Raw genomic sequence first — 17,108 nt, forward strand, 5'->3', positions numbered from 1 at the left:
TACCTTGAAGCTGAACCTTTTTTTTTTCCCCATAGAGTGCCTTTTCCCATGAAAATTAATGGTATAGCTAAGTGCTCAAGTGTCCTTTTCATAGAGATTCAGGTTGGCTTTGGAGGCAAATAAGGAAAAAACTACACATGACAACAAACTACTGGCAGACAAAAAAATCTCAAACCACCATATTTTTTACAGAAAGAGTATAGGAAAAATTGTTCCACATATTTTTAATATACATGGACAGTGGGTGGAAATTTTAGGAAAGCATATATTTCCTTTTTAACTTTAAATATATTATTGTTTAGTTAAGGAAAGTAAATTATAAGGCACATTTAAGTCCTGCTTATGATAAAGTGTGTGTATTGTCCATGATACAGATGATCTGATAAAGATATTTAAAAACTGACATTAAATTTTTGCTGCTTTTATTACATTATGTATCTACCAGATTAATAGATTATAGCAACAGTACAAATGCCATGCATTTATGAATCTGTTGCAATAACAAACACTCTTTCTGAGCCTGAAGTGAGAACCTTGCAGATGTTAGTAGTTGGTAGTGCATTTCTGTTCTCAAACCTGCTTTCTCTATAAAAAAAAAACCCAAAATTATCCAAACTAAGTCTCACACAAATTCTAGAGCTCACAATGACAATTGCTGCTATAGCACACTAGCCTCACAAAGGCAAATTGTCTGGCTACCAAATGCAACTCAGTTTTGTTATCAGAGTCTTCTTTTTCTCTTCTCCAGAGTTCCGCCTGGAGATTGTGTTAAATTATGAACACTTCATTCTCCAGGTGGAACTGGATGCTTTTATGTATTAGAATATGATATGCTCAAGACATCTGAGAGCTCCTATATTCTCCTGACATTTCATCATAATCACCTGATCCATTTTAGAGTCAGTGAACTCTTCTGACAATACTCAAAGTGCATTTTGATGGAGTCTATATTTATACGGACTGTACCTCTTCATTCCACGGAGCTTACTTGAATCCTTTCCCAAGGATTTCCTCTGCAGGCAAAGCTCTGACTTCAAAAGGTGGTTGCTCTTTCTTAGATTCTTTACCCATAATTACACCTATTACACTGGTCTTCTGTTTCAACCTCACTACCCCGACATGCTTTTCTGACACGCTGAGGTTTGCCAATTTGTACATCCCTACGAGGACTGCAAGCAGAAATGTAAGAATGTGAAAAAACCAGAATTGTATTAAATGAACTAGATACTGTAAAAAGAACATATGATGACACAGCTGGAAATAAGCTGTCTATTAGCTAATAGGATTAGGAATTAATTTCCCCCTTCCAACAGCTTATGCCTCACTTGTCCACTATGGGCAACCAAATACCTTATCCTGAAAAGCTTTGCTTTCATCCCTAGTATAGTGAAAATAGCAGACTAAATTTTCAATCCTTGCAATTATTTAAAACTTTCTGATGGGTAGCTTTCTACTAGAAAATGCTAATTACACAAAATCTAAAATTTCTTTTCCTAAAAATCTGTTGACAGAATATAAGCAAACCACATGTTACTCTTACCCTCTTGACTACTGAAATACACCCAAACATGATACAGAAACCCCTGAAGTTAAACAATGGAATAAAGCAATACTGAAACAAAACACCTAAAGTGTATGTTTTACTCCAAACATTTTGAAAAGCCCTTTTAGAAATCGTAAAAGAGACTTTTCAGAATTTTTGTTTCATGGAAAGTTTGAATTCTTGCAGGGAAAAAAAAGAAAAAATTGAATAAGTTAGATCAATTTTTAGTCTAGCAAAACAATTCAAATATTTTTGGGAACAAACACTTTGAGTTATAACAGTATTTTAAGATCACAGCTACACCAGACTGTTGACATTTTTGAAAAAAAATTGTTATATGAATAAATACAAGCACAGAATTAGCAAGTAAATATTAGTTAAGGAATGCTAATGAGAGATAACCAGTTCTAAAAAGAAATATGAAAGGGGGATCATGAAGTACAAAAAAACAAAGAAGGCAGCTGTGTTAAACTTGCTAGAGGTGAAACAGCCTACCTTTGCTCCACTGGAGCAGATCTGTAAATGGTGTAGAGAGCAGCACAGAGCATGAGAACGAGTTAGCAAGTGAAGGGCACATGTTTTGGAGCTTTCATTGACATGAGCTGAGAAATACAAGAAGTACAGAAAGAATTTATAGAGAGTAAAATAACAGTAATGAAACAATAAGCTTGAGGATGTGGGATGTAAAACTGTATGTACAATGGGACAAAAATATCCAACTTGCAGTATTTATCCATTATGAAAAAAACCCTATTTTAATTATTTACACCATCTCCTATATGTTTATCAGACAGAATCTGTATTCTGTCTACTATCTAGAATTCTGTCTACTATCAAGAATGTGCAGACAAAAGGGATTAGTGACTACCACAAACCAGAGACTGTCTTAAAATTCCTATGGTCTATGGGGATTTCTAAGCACTTCTTTCCAGAAAAACTGAAATACAACTCCTCTCTGCCGGCGCAGAGAGGAGCAGGAGGCGCCTCGACGGCAGCGAGCGGAGCGGGGCTGGGCCACCCGCGGCGGGACTCCCGGCGCTATTCCCCCGCAAAGAGGCGCCGGGGACGCGGCCGAGCCGTCCTGGGCCCCGCAGCCCCTCACCCCGCACATCTACCAGACCTCGCCGCGCCGGGCGGCCGGAGGAGGGGGGGCGGCCCCGCCCTCTGGCCGGGCGGGGCAGGCGGGGGACGGCCGAGGGCAAAGCTGCTGTCGGCCAAGGGCGCTGGGGAGGGTGAAGCAGCAGTGAGGAGCCGCTGACTGAGGAGTCTCTGGGAAGCGTCTCTCTGCTCGTCGTGTGTCCCTCCCGCGCCCGAGGCAGTGGCGGGGAAGGTGACTCGGGAAGATGGTGACCGTGGTGACGAAGCTGGTGCACTACCTGCACCTGAGGTAAGGGCGGGCGAGCGCGGCCACCGCGCTGCTCCTCCCGCCGGGTGCGACACCTGGGCTGTGCCGGAGCCGCCGGGAGGGAAACCGCGGCGCGGTGCGGGAGCGAGTGGCAGTGGCAGTGGCAGTGGCGGGGGTGTCGCCGCGGGTTGAGCGTGTCCGCTCCCGTCGGTGCCTGACCCGCCGGCCGCTCTCCTGCCCGGACTCTTCCCAGCCGCTCCCAGAAGCGCGTACTGCGGCACAACAGGAGAACAAAGCGTGTCTGTGGAAAATACCCGTTATTAGTTTATAGTTTGGAAAGTTGATGTCTCTAAAGTACTTGTGTGGCGTAATTATAATAGCATGGATTAGACAAATTGCATATTTTTTCTTTTTTTTTTTTTTATACGGCTTCTGTCATCCGTTTAGTATCATGCATTCTAAATAGCATTTAGCCGATAAATACAACTATTTTTGACTTGAATGGAGAGAAAGCAAAAAAGTATGCAGTCCTGGTGATGTTCCACTTGTATTTTGTTGAATCACAGTTTTCCTTACGTATATGAATACTTTATGTGCATCAAAATAGTTGATCAAGGGGAGCATGCACTGAGCCAGAAATTTAATTTGTGAAAGCAGCGATATTTTGTTGCAGCATCCTCACATAAGGCATACCAGCTCTGGGAGCTGCTTTAATTACCTAATTTTTTCCAAGTTAGCCAGAGAGTGGAAAAAAGGGCAATCAATTATACTGTAACTTTTTATTGGTATGATTTAAAACTCAAGTCCTAGAATACCTGCAGTCTCTCGTTTTCTGGAGTTTTTTAAACAGTTATTAAGATAATAGTACTTTAACATGAATTACGTGAGAGAAGTATGTAATGTCACCAGTTTTTAACCTGTTTTTTAACCGCTGTTTAACCTATTCCGCAAGTCTTACCAAAATCACAACTCTAATTTTATAAAATTTGTGCAGTTTTATGCTGCATTCCTTTGCTGGGAAAATAGAGAAGGAAGTCAAGAAGGAAAAATCTCTGCCAGTTTCTTACTCCTGCCTCTCTTTTCTTGCCCTCCTCTGAACAGTGGTTATTTGTTTAGCAGCACATTACTGCTGTTTTTGAACAAGAGGTTCATGACTCTATTTGCTTTTTAAACATCAGACTAAAAGACGATCTCAGCCTCAAAGACTTAATAATATAACAGGAATTAGGAAACTGCTTAATGCATAAAGCTGAATGAAAGTGGCAAAGCAATAAAGTTGTGTTCTTTAACCAGCAGCAACCTGATCACTGTCAAGTGTTTTGTGGGTATCATGAGAAAAGATGCAAAGAGGCTAACAAGTTCAATAAACTTAAGCTCTTCTCGTGCTGCATGAGCATCAAGAGATTGAGAAAGCGTGAAGAACATATCTGAAAGTTTAATAAATGCGTGGTTAGTGCCTTTTCCGAAGGCGGAATTTGAGTAGTTTAGTACTGGGTGAAAGAAGTCAATAAAATTAGGGGAGATGTTAAAAAGCCCATCAGTTTGCTTTTATGGGAGAAGAAGAGCCATTGGAGATGTGGCTGAAAAGGGACTCAGTAAATGCAACATTTGAAGGACTGGAATTTATTAGACCTGAAGGTACATGAGTTAGGATAAAATTCCATTTGTCAATGCTAAATAAGGGCATAGCTACTTCACTGAGTTTTGCTGGAGTGGTAAATAGTGGCAGTATTTGACAGGACATAAATGAGCAACAGTTGTTCCCTGGAACCAGTACACATCAACAAGTGGGCATATTTGCACACAGAACAGATCAGGGAAGGGTACTCTGTCATCTTTAGTGAGTCTGTAGGCTTAAAGTGCAGATTGATTTTAGCAAATTCACCTAATACTTTTGTCCATTCATATCACAAAATTGTGACAGATAGGGAGTGGATGTTTCAATCAATGTCAGTCAGGCATAAACAACTACTATTAGGCATTACCAAGTGCTTATTATTTGTGTCCCTTAGCAAGTGACCAGCAATATAAAAATGAATTCAGAAAACAGTGATGTAGAAAAGAGGGCATACATATGAAATTATCTGACATATTCCTGAAATACTGTGATTTCTGATTAAGCCATTTTATTAGGATTCTGGCTAGTCATGCAATAATATTTTTTTTACTATTAATGAGAATTGAAGTTGTTAAAAATCAATTAAGTGCAAGGAACCCCAAAAAGTAAGCTGTCAGACTGAGTTAAGAATAGTTTGGTAGCTGGTGTGCTGGGAAAAATGCTTATCAGCAGCATTATGACTTTTTCTCCCCCTACACAGAAATCCGAAGGGTCATTTGTCACTTTTGTATTCCGTGTAAATTCTTAACCATTGAGGCCTGGTCCATGAATTGGATTTTAAGGTTATGCCACAGTTAAGTGAATAAATACTGTGCTGATATATAATAAGAAAAATAAATTTAAACATTAAAAATTCTACTTAAGAAATTTCTAAGAATACATTTTGTGACAAGATTAGATTATACCAGTAAAATAGTACACTGGGCAGCCCAAACAATTAATATAATCAGATCCTAAGAGAATAGAAACTATGCCCTTAATTCAGTACTTACTGAGAAGCAGATAATTAATTCAAATCACTTTAGAACTTGCATAGTTAGCAGAAATGTGGACATCATAGCAATCTGTCTTTGAATTTGACACCTTGTGAAACATAGGATCCTGAAGCTATAGGAATAATACTAAAACCTTGGGTACTATACAACTATTCTAAAAAGTACCCTTTCTGAAAATCAGAAGTAAATACATTGAAATACAATACTCATAATGCTAGAAGAAATTGTGTAGCAGTACTTGGTCTCTTATACTTATCTCAATTAATTAACCCTCATAAAGGATGATTCTGTGCCCATTTAAGTCCCATTCAGCTGAGTCGTAAACTTCTGATTAGTTTCAGTCAGACAAAAGCAGGCTCACTGAATGGGAATGGATCAGCCAAGAAGCTAATTGTAAAAATACTAAATTGGGTTCTCAGCAAGGCGAGATGTTTTCCTATAAATATACTTTTTGTAATTATCTCTACATAAATGAAGGTTGTGCAGCAAGTGAAAGCAGAGCAGTGTACAAAAAAATGAGATGAGCAGTGATTCTTGAGAACAACAAACAAAGGAGATGGCAGCAGATAGAGCAGTTCCCAATGACAACATTGGGCAACACAAGCAAACCAAAGACAAAGACATAGACTTATGAATGTAAGACTTTCACAAGGAGAGTGAACGTTCAGTGCTACCAAGGAGATTTGCACAGTAAATTGTATTGCAGAAATTCAAACTGAAGCAGGTTGTGGTAGTTCTTCATTTTAGGAAATTCAAATGTTTAAGCTACAGAGGTGGAAAAGTGCAGTCCCAGACTTGAAGTGCCTTTTTGGAAGTTCAATATTTTTATCAATTAACTATTAGTTTTTATAACCTGACTCTGAAAGTGGTCACGTAAAATGTAACGAGATTTTTAGTTGAAGCAGCAACTAATAAGGCTATTTTGGAGCTGTCTTGAGGTTCCTGCTTTTATATGTGAAATTTTTATATCTTTAAAAAGTTGTCCAACAAATAAAAAAACTTTTTCTTGTACTGTCAGTTACATTTTACTTCATTGCTCTGATTCCAACATTTTTGCACTTAACCAAGAGATCTTACTGAGGCTGTGTAGCTTTGGTATGTGCCTGAACTTAACTGTCCACTTCTTTAAAATCCATTATTTCTATCTGCATGGTTTAAGATGTGGCTGATGGACTGAATCCTGCCTGAGGAATGTTTCTAACTGGCCTAGTGCATTTTTCTCAAAGAAGTCTAGTTTCAAAAATTTTGGACAAGACACTGTACTGCGGCTACTCCAACACCTCAGCATGTGGCTGTTCATGGTTAGCTTGAGGAAGGAGCATCTTTTCTCAGCCTCTCTCCTGAGAGGATGAAGAAGCAGAGAAAGGAATACCTGCTTAGAGGTCCAGTAAAGGTTGAAGCTGCTGCTGTTGCTGTTACAAAAGCACACAGTCTGAACCTCTTGGTTCAGCATCCCTGGCTACCATACTTGGGCAACGTGTTTCCCTGTGAAACTTCTTTTTCAGAAGTTTCATGTCCCTCTTAGAGCATCCCAGGGAACAAACTACCATGATTTCCGAGTCCAGCTGAGTGGGGGCTTGGTACCGGTGTGGTCATCTCTGATAGTCAAGTAAAGGATACAGGGTTCTGCTGAGTGCTGCAGGTGAGGTTATAGAGCTCAGGTGTTATTTTATGGCTCTTTATGCTCTTGCACTAGCATACAAATGGTCTGCATGGACCACTGGCTGGTCTTTTATTCTTACCAACCCCTCCTCCCCCCCTCAAGCCAAAGGTATACTTGTACATGATGTTTTTTTTCATTCGTAAAATTATAGATTAAAATAATTATCATATAAGGACACAATAGGCCTGAAGTGATGTTGTTGACTTCTGAAGTTCTTGAATTAATTTTTTTTAGAAGCTTTATGAGTCTTTAACATATGATTTTTTTGATATCTAACATAGCCACTCTCTGTTGTCTCTTATACCTTAGTGTAGGAATACAGCACAGAAGGATGCCAGGTTGAAAAGAACTTTCTATCTCTCTGAGAGGGATAGAAAGCTTATAAGAAGGTTACCATCTTTTATCCATGTCATGAACATACTGAGCTTTTTCTAAAGATTAGGTTCTTTGTCCTTCTTAATGGGTGTGCTAGAACCTTGTTCCTTTTGATATTTAGAAATGGATTTCTAATTTTCTACCCACGGTTGCCAGTGGAAAGTTTCTATGTATTTCTTTTCCATTGACATTGTCCATTAAGTGAAATTGATTGTCCCACCCATGATAGCTGTGTTTGTGAGAACTCACAAACAGCAGTTTTATTGTTGCTTGTTGGCTTCTCATGCTGAGTAGATTCTGCTCTTTCCCATGTGATTGTCCATGTTTGACCACCTTTCTTGATTTTGAGTGATTGGAAGTGACACTATGATTTTAATTAATGTCTGATCAATGTTTGTGATTATATTAAAAAACTGCTATCTAGTCCGATATAGGTGGATATACATAGAACTGCATATACCTTTTTTATTGCTGTACAACACTATGTTTGATGGTTGCCTTATGACCAATTAGTATTCATTTAAAACTGATGAGTCCCCTGGCTTATAGCGTAAAATCTGGTTATTAAGTCTATTAAATGCATGCATTTGTGTATAATTTTTATTTTTCCAGTCCCCTTATTAATCTGTTTTTTCCTGTATAATATCCTGGACTTTCTCTAAATTGATATCCCTAATTTCATTCTGTGAGTAAATTTCACATGCTTCTTTCTGTGCCAAAGTTATGAATGAAAATGTTAAATAAAAAGATCATTAGTAAGAGGAAACCTTGAGAAATTTTAATAGTAAGACTCTCCCAATTCATCAGTTTGCTTTTCAGTGTAATATATTACTGTGTCTTTTCAGATAAACCTTTCCCCAGTTTACAAACTTCCACTGTTCCTGATCTCCTGTTTAACTGTGTACGTAGTTATGTTCCTTATGAGTTACAGTATCAATTGCAATACTGAAGACCATATAGGGTGTAACTGCTGCAGCTCCCCCATCCTTAATACAAGTTATTTTATTATCAAAATCTGTATTTATTTTGGTAAGGGTAAAAAATGTCTTGTATTTTATCCCAGGTTTCCATTCACCTCTGTGTCTCAAAATGTCCTTTCCTTTGAACTTCTTGAAAAAAGACTTGCACACTATCAAGCTCAGAGTAACTGGTGTAAAGTTGCCAGTTTTTCAGTTTTTCTCTTTCTAAATTATATTTGTTATATTGACATTCTCTGGTACTGTGGCATCACTTGAACTGATAGATTTTTGTAATTATTCACCACTGAATTCTTAGGGGAATTGTTTCAATATCTGGGGCAGAAGATTATCTATTCTACCTGCCTTAATTTTACCAAACCTTAAAAACTTTGCTTCCATCTTGAATGAAATTTAGTATTATCCACAGATTTTCATAGTTGTCTGGCTTTTGCTGTCATTATCCTGACAGAATATTGAGTCAGAGAGTTTTGGTGTGGCCATGTCAACATTGTCTTTTATCTCAACTCCATTCTTACTGTGCAGCAACTTCACTGCCAATTAACTTTTCTTTTTCTCTATACTGTCAAAGAATAGTATACATAATTCAGTTTGTATTGCTAAGTGTCCTGTCAACTGTCAGGACTCAGGACTTTTGGCAATTCTCATTTTGTCCCTATACTTTTTTACTCATCCCCTGCTCTCCCTCCCTCCAACCCCCATCCTTTCTTGTAGACTTTTTGCTCACACCTTATATAGTGTTTAGATAAATCCATTTATTTTTTCAATCAAAGATGCTGCACAGTTCTTAGTTCTTTTTATGGAGCTGCCAACTCCTTTTCCTCAGAGCATACTGAACATCTGAGAAGCCTGTGGCGAGGCTGTGGGACAGAGAACTCAAGGTCTTACACTTGGAAATCATTTATATGTAAGCTCGAACACTTATTTTTTTTTTAAAAGTGTCAGCTGTGAAAAAGCATGCACTCAGCAAAATGCTGTTAGTTGTCAATTCAGGTCATTTTGACTAAAAGGGATTACTAAATGATTGTATGTCAGCTCTGCAAAGAAGTCACCATCCTCTATCAGCACATTTGTCTCAGAAAAAGAATATTTGTTCATCGCTGCTTTGAAACAGCTTAAACCACTTTCTGATCAATCTGTGATAAATGACAAAAAAATCTCGAATTAAGAGTGCCAATCCAGCAGTTTTCCCTCAATTGATCTTAACTAGATCTTTGACTAAAGAAGGCCATCACTAATATTTTGTTATAATTTATCATTTAATTTCTCACCACTGTGCTCCAAGAAACATAACCTGGGACACTCACCACTTCTTTTTTTCACCAGGCTTGCCAGATGCGATAGAAGGGAAGAGAGACACTTGTACTGGTTGGAGGTGGTGGGTGACTCTTGCCACCGAGGAGAAGGCTGGATGGTGGTTATTTCTCAGACAGTGTTTTCTCTTTCTGGTACTACCTGTCAAACCAGACGTTGCCTGGGTAGACCATGTGGTGGCTTTTCTAACACTGGAAGGAAGATGATTCAATAACTGTGTAGTTGTTTTCCTCAGTCTGTTAGGGAGTAGGGAGTACAACAAGAGTATGTGTGGCATCCACTTGCACCTTCATTCCCTCACCCTTTCTGCTCAGATGCTTACTTCCTTCAATCCTTCCTGACATATCCTCTCAGCAAAAGTGACTGCAGTAAGTAATTGAAAACCCTGATATTATCTTTTTTTTCCCCCTGCAACACTGATCAATAGAATCAATGGATACTTGATTTCTATCAGGTAATATATATAAATTTTTATCAACCTCATTCCTTCTTTGTGTTTTCAAAAACTTCCTTCATCATCTCTTGCCAAAAAAAACCAAACAGTGTGGCATCACAGTCCATCAGCTCAGAGAGAAGGGCTGTATCACTTTAATAATTTTTCTTTTTGCACCACAAATATCAAAATAACAAACAGTGCTGTATAAAGTAAGATTTCAGAGGTCAGAGATTTAAATCGGGAGCTTGAAGTACAGTGAAAAACAACAGAAAATCAACTCAAGAAAAAAATACAGGCAGGCACATTTTAGAATGTGCTTACTAGAAGCCAGCAACCCAGAACAGCTCTTAGCCGCTGTGTGTCCTGCTGAGCTGTGGGAATTTGAATGGTTGTCAGATGGAATAATTAGAAATCAAGACATTTTTCAGAATTACTGATATGTTAATCAAGCAGTGTTATGGCAAGAACTCAGTGACTTTGTGAAAAAAAAAACCAGTATATAGTTGCAGTTGTAAAAAAATATTGTTCCCATGGAGCATAGTAACAAATAGTGAGAGAAAAGAAATGCATGTCAATGACAGTGACATTAAAAATATCCACCCAGACTGAAAAGCAGAATACAAGAAAAAAGTAAGTGTCAAGTATGACATTTGGAGGCAAGCTGAACACAAAGATGTCCAGCAGAAACGAAGTAGTCATAGGCATTCAATAAATTTAACAGTTTTAAGAGCAGAAATCTTTATGTTTCGTGTCCTCCCAAAAATAAACTTAAAGTCAAGACAAATATTATTTATGGAGTTAAAAATTCTGTTTGTTTCTTCCTTATGGCCAGTCAAACCTGGGCAAAGATATTTTTTCTTATTTTGTTTAATTCTGTTTGTTTAATACTGTTTTCAAAGTTGGAATGTTTGTAGGTGGTGGAGTGGTGGATCTCCTCTTACTGGGGACAAGGGCATGCACTGACTTCATGGACTTTATCATAATTCCTGAGGCAAAACTAAATGGCCTGGGGATTTAAACCAAGTAATGAGAACCAGATCTACTTCCCCTTGCTTACACGTATCTTTACCTTCATTCCCTTTCTCTGGAATTAACATTTCCTCTTGCAAAAATGAGAGGATCTCTTCCCCTCTGCAAACCAACCCCTATAGTCCATTCTATAACAGTATCCAATTTTAAATTTTTCTCCAAACCCCTGATTTCTGGAGATGGATTATATATTATTGAATCTGAGTGTCAGAACCTGCAGGGAAACATGAAAGCAGCCTGGGACACATCCTCAGCATTGTTTGTATATGATTTGCATTGCAGCTGTACAGGGCAGCCCGGTGAAGGAGATGGATACGGAAACGCCAAATACAAGAACTGTACTAACAGCTTGGTGTATAGTGCTGCATCCCATACTTAACTTGTAAAGGCAGGAGTCAAAAAAAGGCAAAAATTTCAATAAAAGCTTAATTTTACCATGTAAAAGAAGAATATAAATATATAAAAATATTGTTCTTTGTCTAGCATTGAATTGTCAGATTTTACTTGATGCTAAGAACTGGTAGTCATATTCAGCTTTTTAAAAATGCTAATTATAAAAATGGAGCATAGCTGAATGAATGTGACAAAAGAAGCATTTGTGAAAAAATATCAACTTCTGCAAAGGAACACAGACTGCTAAAACATGTGTTTTTGGCACAGAAATTACGAATTCCAGAAATCAACATTCAACAGTGTGTTTATGAGAGTCAAATGCAAAGTTTAAAAAAACTTCAACAGTATGTACTCACTATTAAATCAAGCAGAAAACATAATTTCATTAAATAATACAACTGACAGAGGAACTACAGAATCAGAACTATGATTCTTGTCAAATATTTTGCCACATAAAGTTAGGAGGAGGAGTGGTTTTACAGTACTTTATCAAAAAATCACTATTGACTAGTGCATTTATAGGAATATTTATTGTTTGAAATAAGATTCTGAAACTCCAATATACAATTTATTACGATGGACCTAATGTGAAAAAAGCCTTAAGTGTCTATGAAAAGTTGTGCCAAGTGGGTTCATTAGATCCCATCAAAATTTGTAATAAGAGGTGGTCTCATCATGCAGGAAGGTGAAGTAGTGGTTCAGTTCATGCTTTGCCAAAGTGTGACTTTGAACTAGTTAAATGGTTCAGATGATCACTCATCTGAAAGGGAACTGCTTCAGTTGAGAATTGGGATACTTGCTGGAAGATTACACTTATTCAAATGACAGCAAGGAGAGATGACACTCAGTTATCATAAGAGTGTAGTACATTAGTACTTCAAAAAAACTTCTGTAATACTTTTGATTGGATACAAAAAGTGAACAAAGATTGCAAGTGCAAATAATATTCAGTGTAAAGAGGGCTAGACCACTTTTAATAAGAATTGTAAACAAGATTAATGCTGTTGCAGCAGTATGTTGTATGTCCTCTTTGTCTTGGACCAGGAGAATCATTTTTTTCTTCTGAAGGCTGGTATGTGATACACATTTAACAGCTGTTAAGGAATAACAGAATTCCAGCACTCATTAGGGTTTCTGATTGCTGTGAATAAGAAATTACCTGTCTAGAAAGAAAGTAATGTGTGTTATTTTTTACTTCACAAACCTTACCCTTTCCTCTGCGAGGAAAGGAGTCTCTTTGAGCCTCTCTCATAGAAGAGCCAAATTCCTCTGGGTATAGATGTCCATTACAGTCCAGGTTGCTCAGATGTGCAGATGACTGTACATATGCAGAAAGACAATTACAATCGTGACATCATCTGACAACTAGGAGAGAAATGATCTTTAGAACTAGTATTGGTCTATCTCAGATGATTAAATTGAGTCTTTACCACAGAGGTGAGATGCAGGACCTTCACTCCTGGACATCACTGGTGTGGGATCGCTACAGCAAAGGCTAGGTGAAAGAGGAGAACTGATCACCCATGTATTTTTCCTGTAGGAATTTATAATTCTGTAAAAGCAATTTTGGTCCTCTCTGTTCTTCACAGTAGAGAAACATATGGCCCCACATTTGGTGGCCAGTACTAGCAACAGATTAACATCTTAAATAAACACTACATTCTGCTATTATGACAGTAAATGCTATTAGACCCGAGCATAATGAGACAAAAGATTCCATAGCCAGAGGAAAGCACATATTCTTTGCAAATTAGGGACATGGTATTGATTTATAATTACATATATGAGATAGAATGGTTTATATCTCCGATAATCTTTAAAGGCTACCATCTGCCCCTAGACAAACTTAAGATAGAAACTTAATTTGGATAAAAACCTACTTGGATAGTTAATTCAGTTAAGGGATCATTTTCTAATAAAGTTGAAGGATTGGGCTGGATGATAATCCTTTGAACTACCTGCAACAGCAAATTTGTCCTAAGCTTTTGTTCCCCACTGTGGCATTTGGCCTTCTGGTAAGTGATATACCCAGTATGGTCAATAAAAGCTGACAGAAACAAAATTGAAGGAATTTTAAAAAGCTACTGCTATTTTAATATTAATAATAGCAATGAAACTCAGCAAAATACAAATGATAATCCTAAAAGAACATTAAAACATGTCTTTGTTAAATGCAGTAATGATATGAGGTAAGTAGATGTTTTTAAGATTAATTTAAATAAGAATTAAGAATGCATGCATGTGTACACATACTTGCTACAAATGGGATCAACAAAGATCTTCAGTGTTATGGGTTAAGACAGACATGAAATTAGGACAGAACAGGGATGGTTAAGTAAATGTCATTTTGAAGTGTCTTAGTCTCTCAGGACTGTACTTCTGCTCCTAAGCAAAAGCAGTTTCCATGCAATGAACTGCCTGGTATTTACTGACTCCCCCTGTGCTCTTTGCCCTCGGCAATTTCCACTGAACTCTCTCACACAGCAGAGTGTAATGTCCAGTTCAATTTGATAAATAGGAAATCATAATAAGCTGTTTATAATAGATTTAAGTGTAGTACCGGATGTTATGGTTTTTTTCAAGGTGTCTTTAGAGCTAATGCAGAGATACCATTTTAATGTTCTGGCCTTTATGATGTTGTCAATTTAAGTATTTACATCAGATTTGTAAATCCTTCATGACATTTTTGCTGAAGGAAATATTACTTCATCTACTGTGCTGCTAACAACAGCATAGAGTTTTCTTAGGTAAGTGAGAAGTTCAGGCCAGTGTCAGAGCTTAGCTACATTAGCCATTTGCGGTGAAAGAAAACCCTCTATTAATGCTTATGCGGTAGGATTAAGATGACTTGAATGCTGTAATCCTTCCTGTTTGACTATTGGCATCATGCTGCCATCTGACAACAGCTGTTTCCTCCTTAATCTGATGGAAAAAAATGGTAGTAGATTGTTACTTGCACCATTACAAGCTCAGTCGTTCCAATTTATGTTTTAGTAAATATGCATAGTGTATCATAATAAAAGCCTTTGAAATGTATCCATGTATTAAATATAGTATAGTCTTGTTTATTTTTGGCATCTGCTTTAGTAAGTACCCAAAGAACCATCAGACATTGTTCTGCACCAGCACTTTATTTTTAGTTCTGTAGTTAGGAGCATGCTCTATGGAACAGCAGGATCCAAAAGTTGTCATGAGGAAAAAAACAGGCATTTGGGGCGTATAAAAAAAAAAAAAAGAGTAAGCATTGCATGTCATGAGACTTTGTAATCACCACTCTTGGCAGAAGGCCAAGCACAGAGTTTGCAGAATCTTTTGAAGCTACTGGAGCTGGAGGGTCCTGCCTTCAAACTGGATATCAGGTTGATATTTCTGTATTTCCTGGCAGCTGCTACTTTCAGGACACAAAAATATGTTTGCCTCAACTATTCCCTGAACTTCAAATTGTTGGGATACTTAGGTGAATCTTGGAGTTCCAAAACTCATCCATGAGAATCCGATTTGAACACTGTTGGATCATAGTCCCATAGGTGCTGCTTTGACTGACAGCTACTGGTATGTGCACATATATTGAATACATTTGGTATGGGAGATAAAGTAAAAGCTTGCTAAACGACAAAGTATTCCTTGAAGCAGATGACTGAGCATTTGTATTTTTTTTAACAAAAGTCTCCTTTTGAGTTGGTGATGCACAGAAGAGTGACCACTGTTGGTCGTGAAGTAGGAGAACTTAGCCTGAAGATTCTATCCCTCTTTATGTATGTTTTCTGACTTTAGTTTGGGGGCACAGTGAAATGGAGACATGGATAAAGGGGAGTTAAAAACGACTCATATTGAAAATCAGGCAAATAATTCTGTACCTTTCAAGATTATAAACTTCGTTATAATTTCAAGTGAAGTCCTTCGGATAGAAAATGCAGATGTCAGTATTCACAAGAACAATGAAGGCTACAGACAGCACTGGGTTTGCACCCACCATTGTCCAGCACTGTGTATGTGTGCTGTAGATCATCCTAAGGTTACAAATCTCTCTAATACATAGGAAAGGGGGAAAGGAATATGTGAGTGTCAGCTTGGGAACTGTTTTGCTCTGATCCATTATTATCAAAAATCATGATTATTGACAGCAGAAATAGTCAGTCAGCTCTGAACTTCCAGCAGCAGAACTCCCAGCTTCTGTGAAAAATGGGCTTATGGCCAAGGTCTCCCAAAATCCATCTACACTAGCCCAATAGCTGTTGAGGAAAGTGAAAACAAACCTTCTGTCTATTTTGCAAAACACAAAATATTCCTAATAGCAGGACAGAAAGTTAAAATGGTCCTACTCTGCTGTCTACTCTTCCTAGTAGATAAGCACTATGAAAAACAAAATTCCTTCATGTTTGAGGTTGATGGTTCCACAGGCTGGAACACACCATGAACTGGCTGCACAGAGACTGAGCTTCTCATTCACTTCTAGAATCATGCTCTGGAATTTATGCAATACTAATTTGTAGTTCAGAGGATCTTTGAACATACTCTTGTATTAGCAAGATTCATGCTGAGATTGTTAACGTAGCAAATCATTTGATTTTGCAGTTCTCCTTTGTATTAGCTGCTTCCAGTAATGAGACTTTTCATGCAAATACGAATATTTGGGCAAAATAAAAAACTGCAAGCCCTAATAGATGAAATAAAATATTGCAGGTATTTTCATGACACTGCAGAATGTATGAATAGTGATCAAGTGTTTAGGAATGAAACAGAAGGAAACAAAATACAGAGTGCTTATATTAAAGATCCACTGTGTAAACTGTATTTAATACCATCTTAAAGCAGATGAGTTCTTGTGAGTATTCTCAAGGGGATTTCTTTTATTTGCACCATCTACCTTGGTTTAGTTTGAAGTAAATACAGCTTAAAATTCATTCTTAGGTTTCAGCCCTGCTGACTCAGATGTAACACCAAAACCAAACAATCAGCAAGATAGTCTGTGAATGTAATTTTTTGAAGGCATGTGATTTTTTTTGAAGGACGTAGGAGCTGATAATATATACTGACATTTTACAGTGAGAACAGATCTTTTCTTAGAGAATATTCCAATCCAGAAGTATTCTTATTATTTTTACCTTTTACTATCGCAAAATGTATTTCACAGTTTTAATTCTTTCACTCCAGATGTCACTCAAAAAGTTGGAGTGATGCAGAGGATGTCTTTCTTTTTGTCCATCGACATTTTTGATATTTACATTTCCAATCAGGGCATAAATGCAACAGTTTCACTGACTAAAATGCACCATTAAAATTTAAATGCATGTTTATTTTACGAATACATAATTCACTGAATTAAGATAACACCAAACATCCACTATGAGCTAAAAACTTGGCTTGCAATTTAGAAAGGGGCCTGTGTTCTGCAGATAAGTACACTGTCAGTGTTACTC

General features: G+C 37.5%; 1 protein-coding gene across 1 annotated transcript in view; it reads left to right on the plus strand.

Moving 5' to 3' along the window:
* The first annotated feature begins 2,774 nt into the window (after nucleotides 1–2,774).
* Nucleotides 2,775–17,108, plus strand: part of ARHGAP18 (Rho GTPase activating protein 18) — a 95,675-nt gene continuing 81,341 nt past the window's right edge. Inside the window, exon 1 of the mRNA XM_051792178.1 lies at nucleotides 2,775–2,930. Within this exon, the coding sequence (XP_051648138.1) occupies nucleotides 2,887–2,930 (44 nt within the window). The 5' untranslated portion in view covers nucleotides 2,775–2,886. The remainder of the gene's footprint in view (nucleotides 2,931–17,108) is intronic.

This window comes from Manacus candei, unplaced genomic scaffold (assembly GCF_025592945.1).
Source record: "Manacus candei isolate 608988 ecotype Guabito, Panama unplaced genomic scaffold, ASM2559294v1 h1tg000034l, whole genome shotgun sequence".
Classification (NCBI taxonomy): Eukaryota; Metazoa; Chordata; class Aves; order Passeriformes; family Pipridae; genus Manacus; species Manacus candei.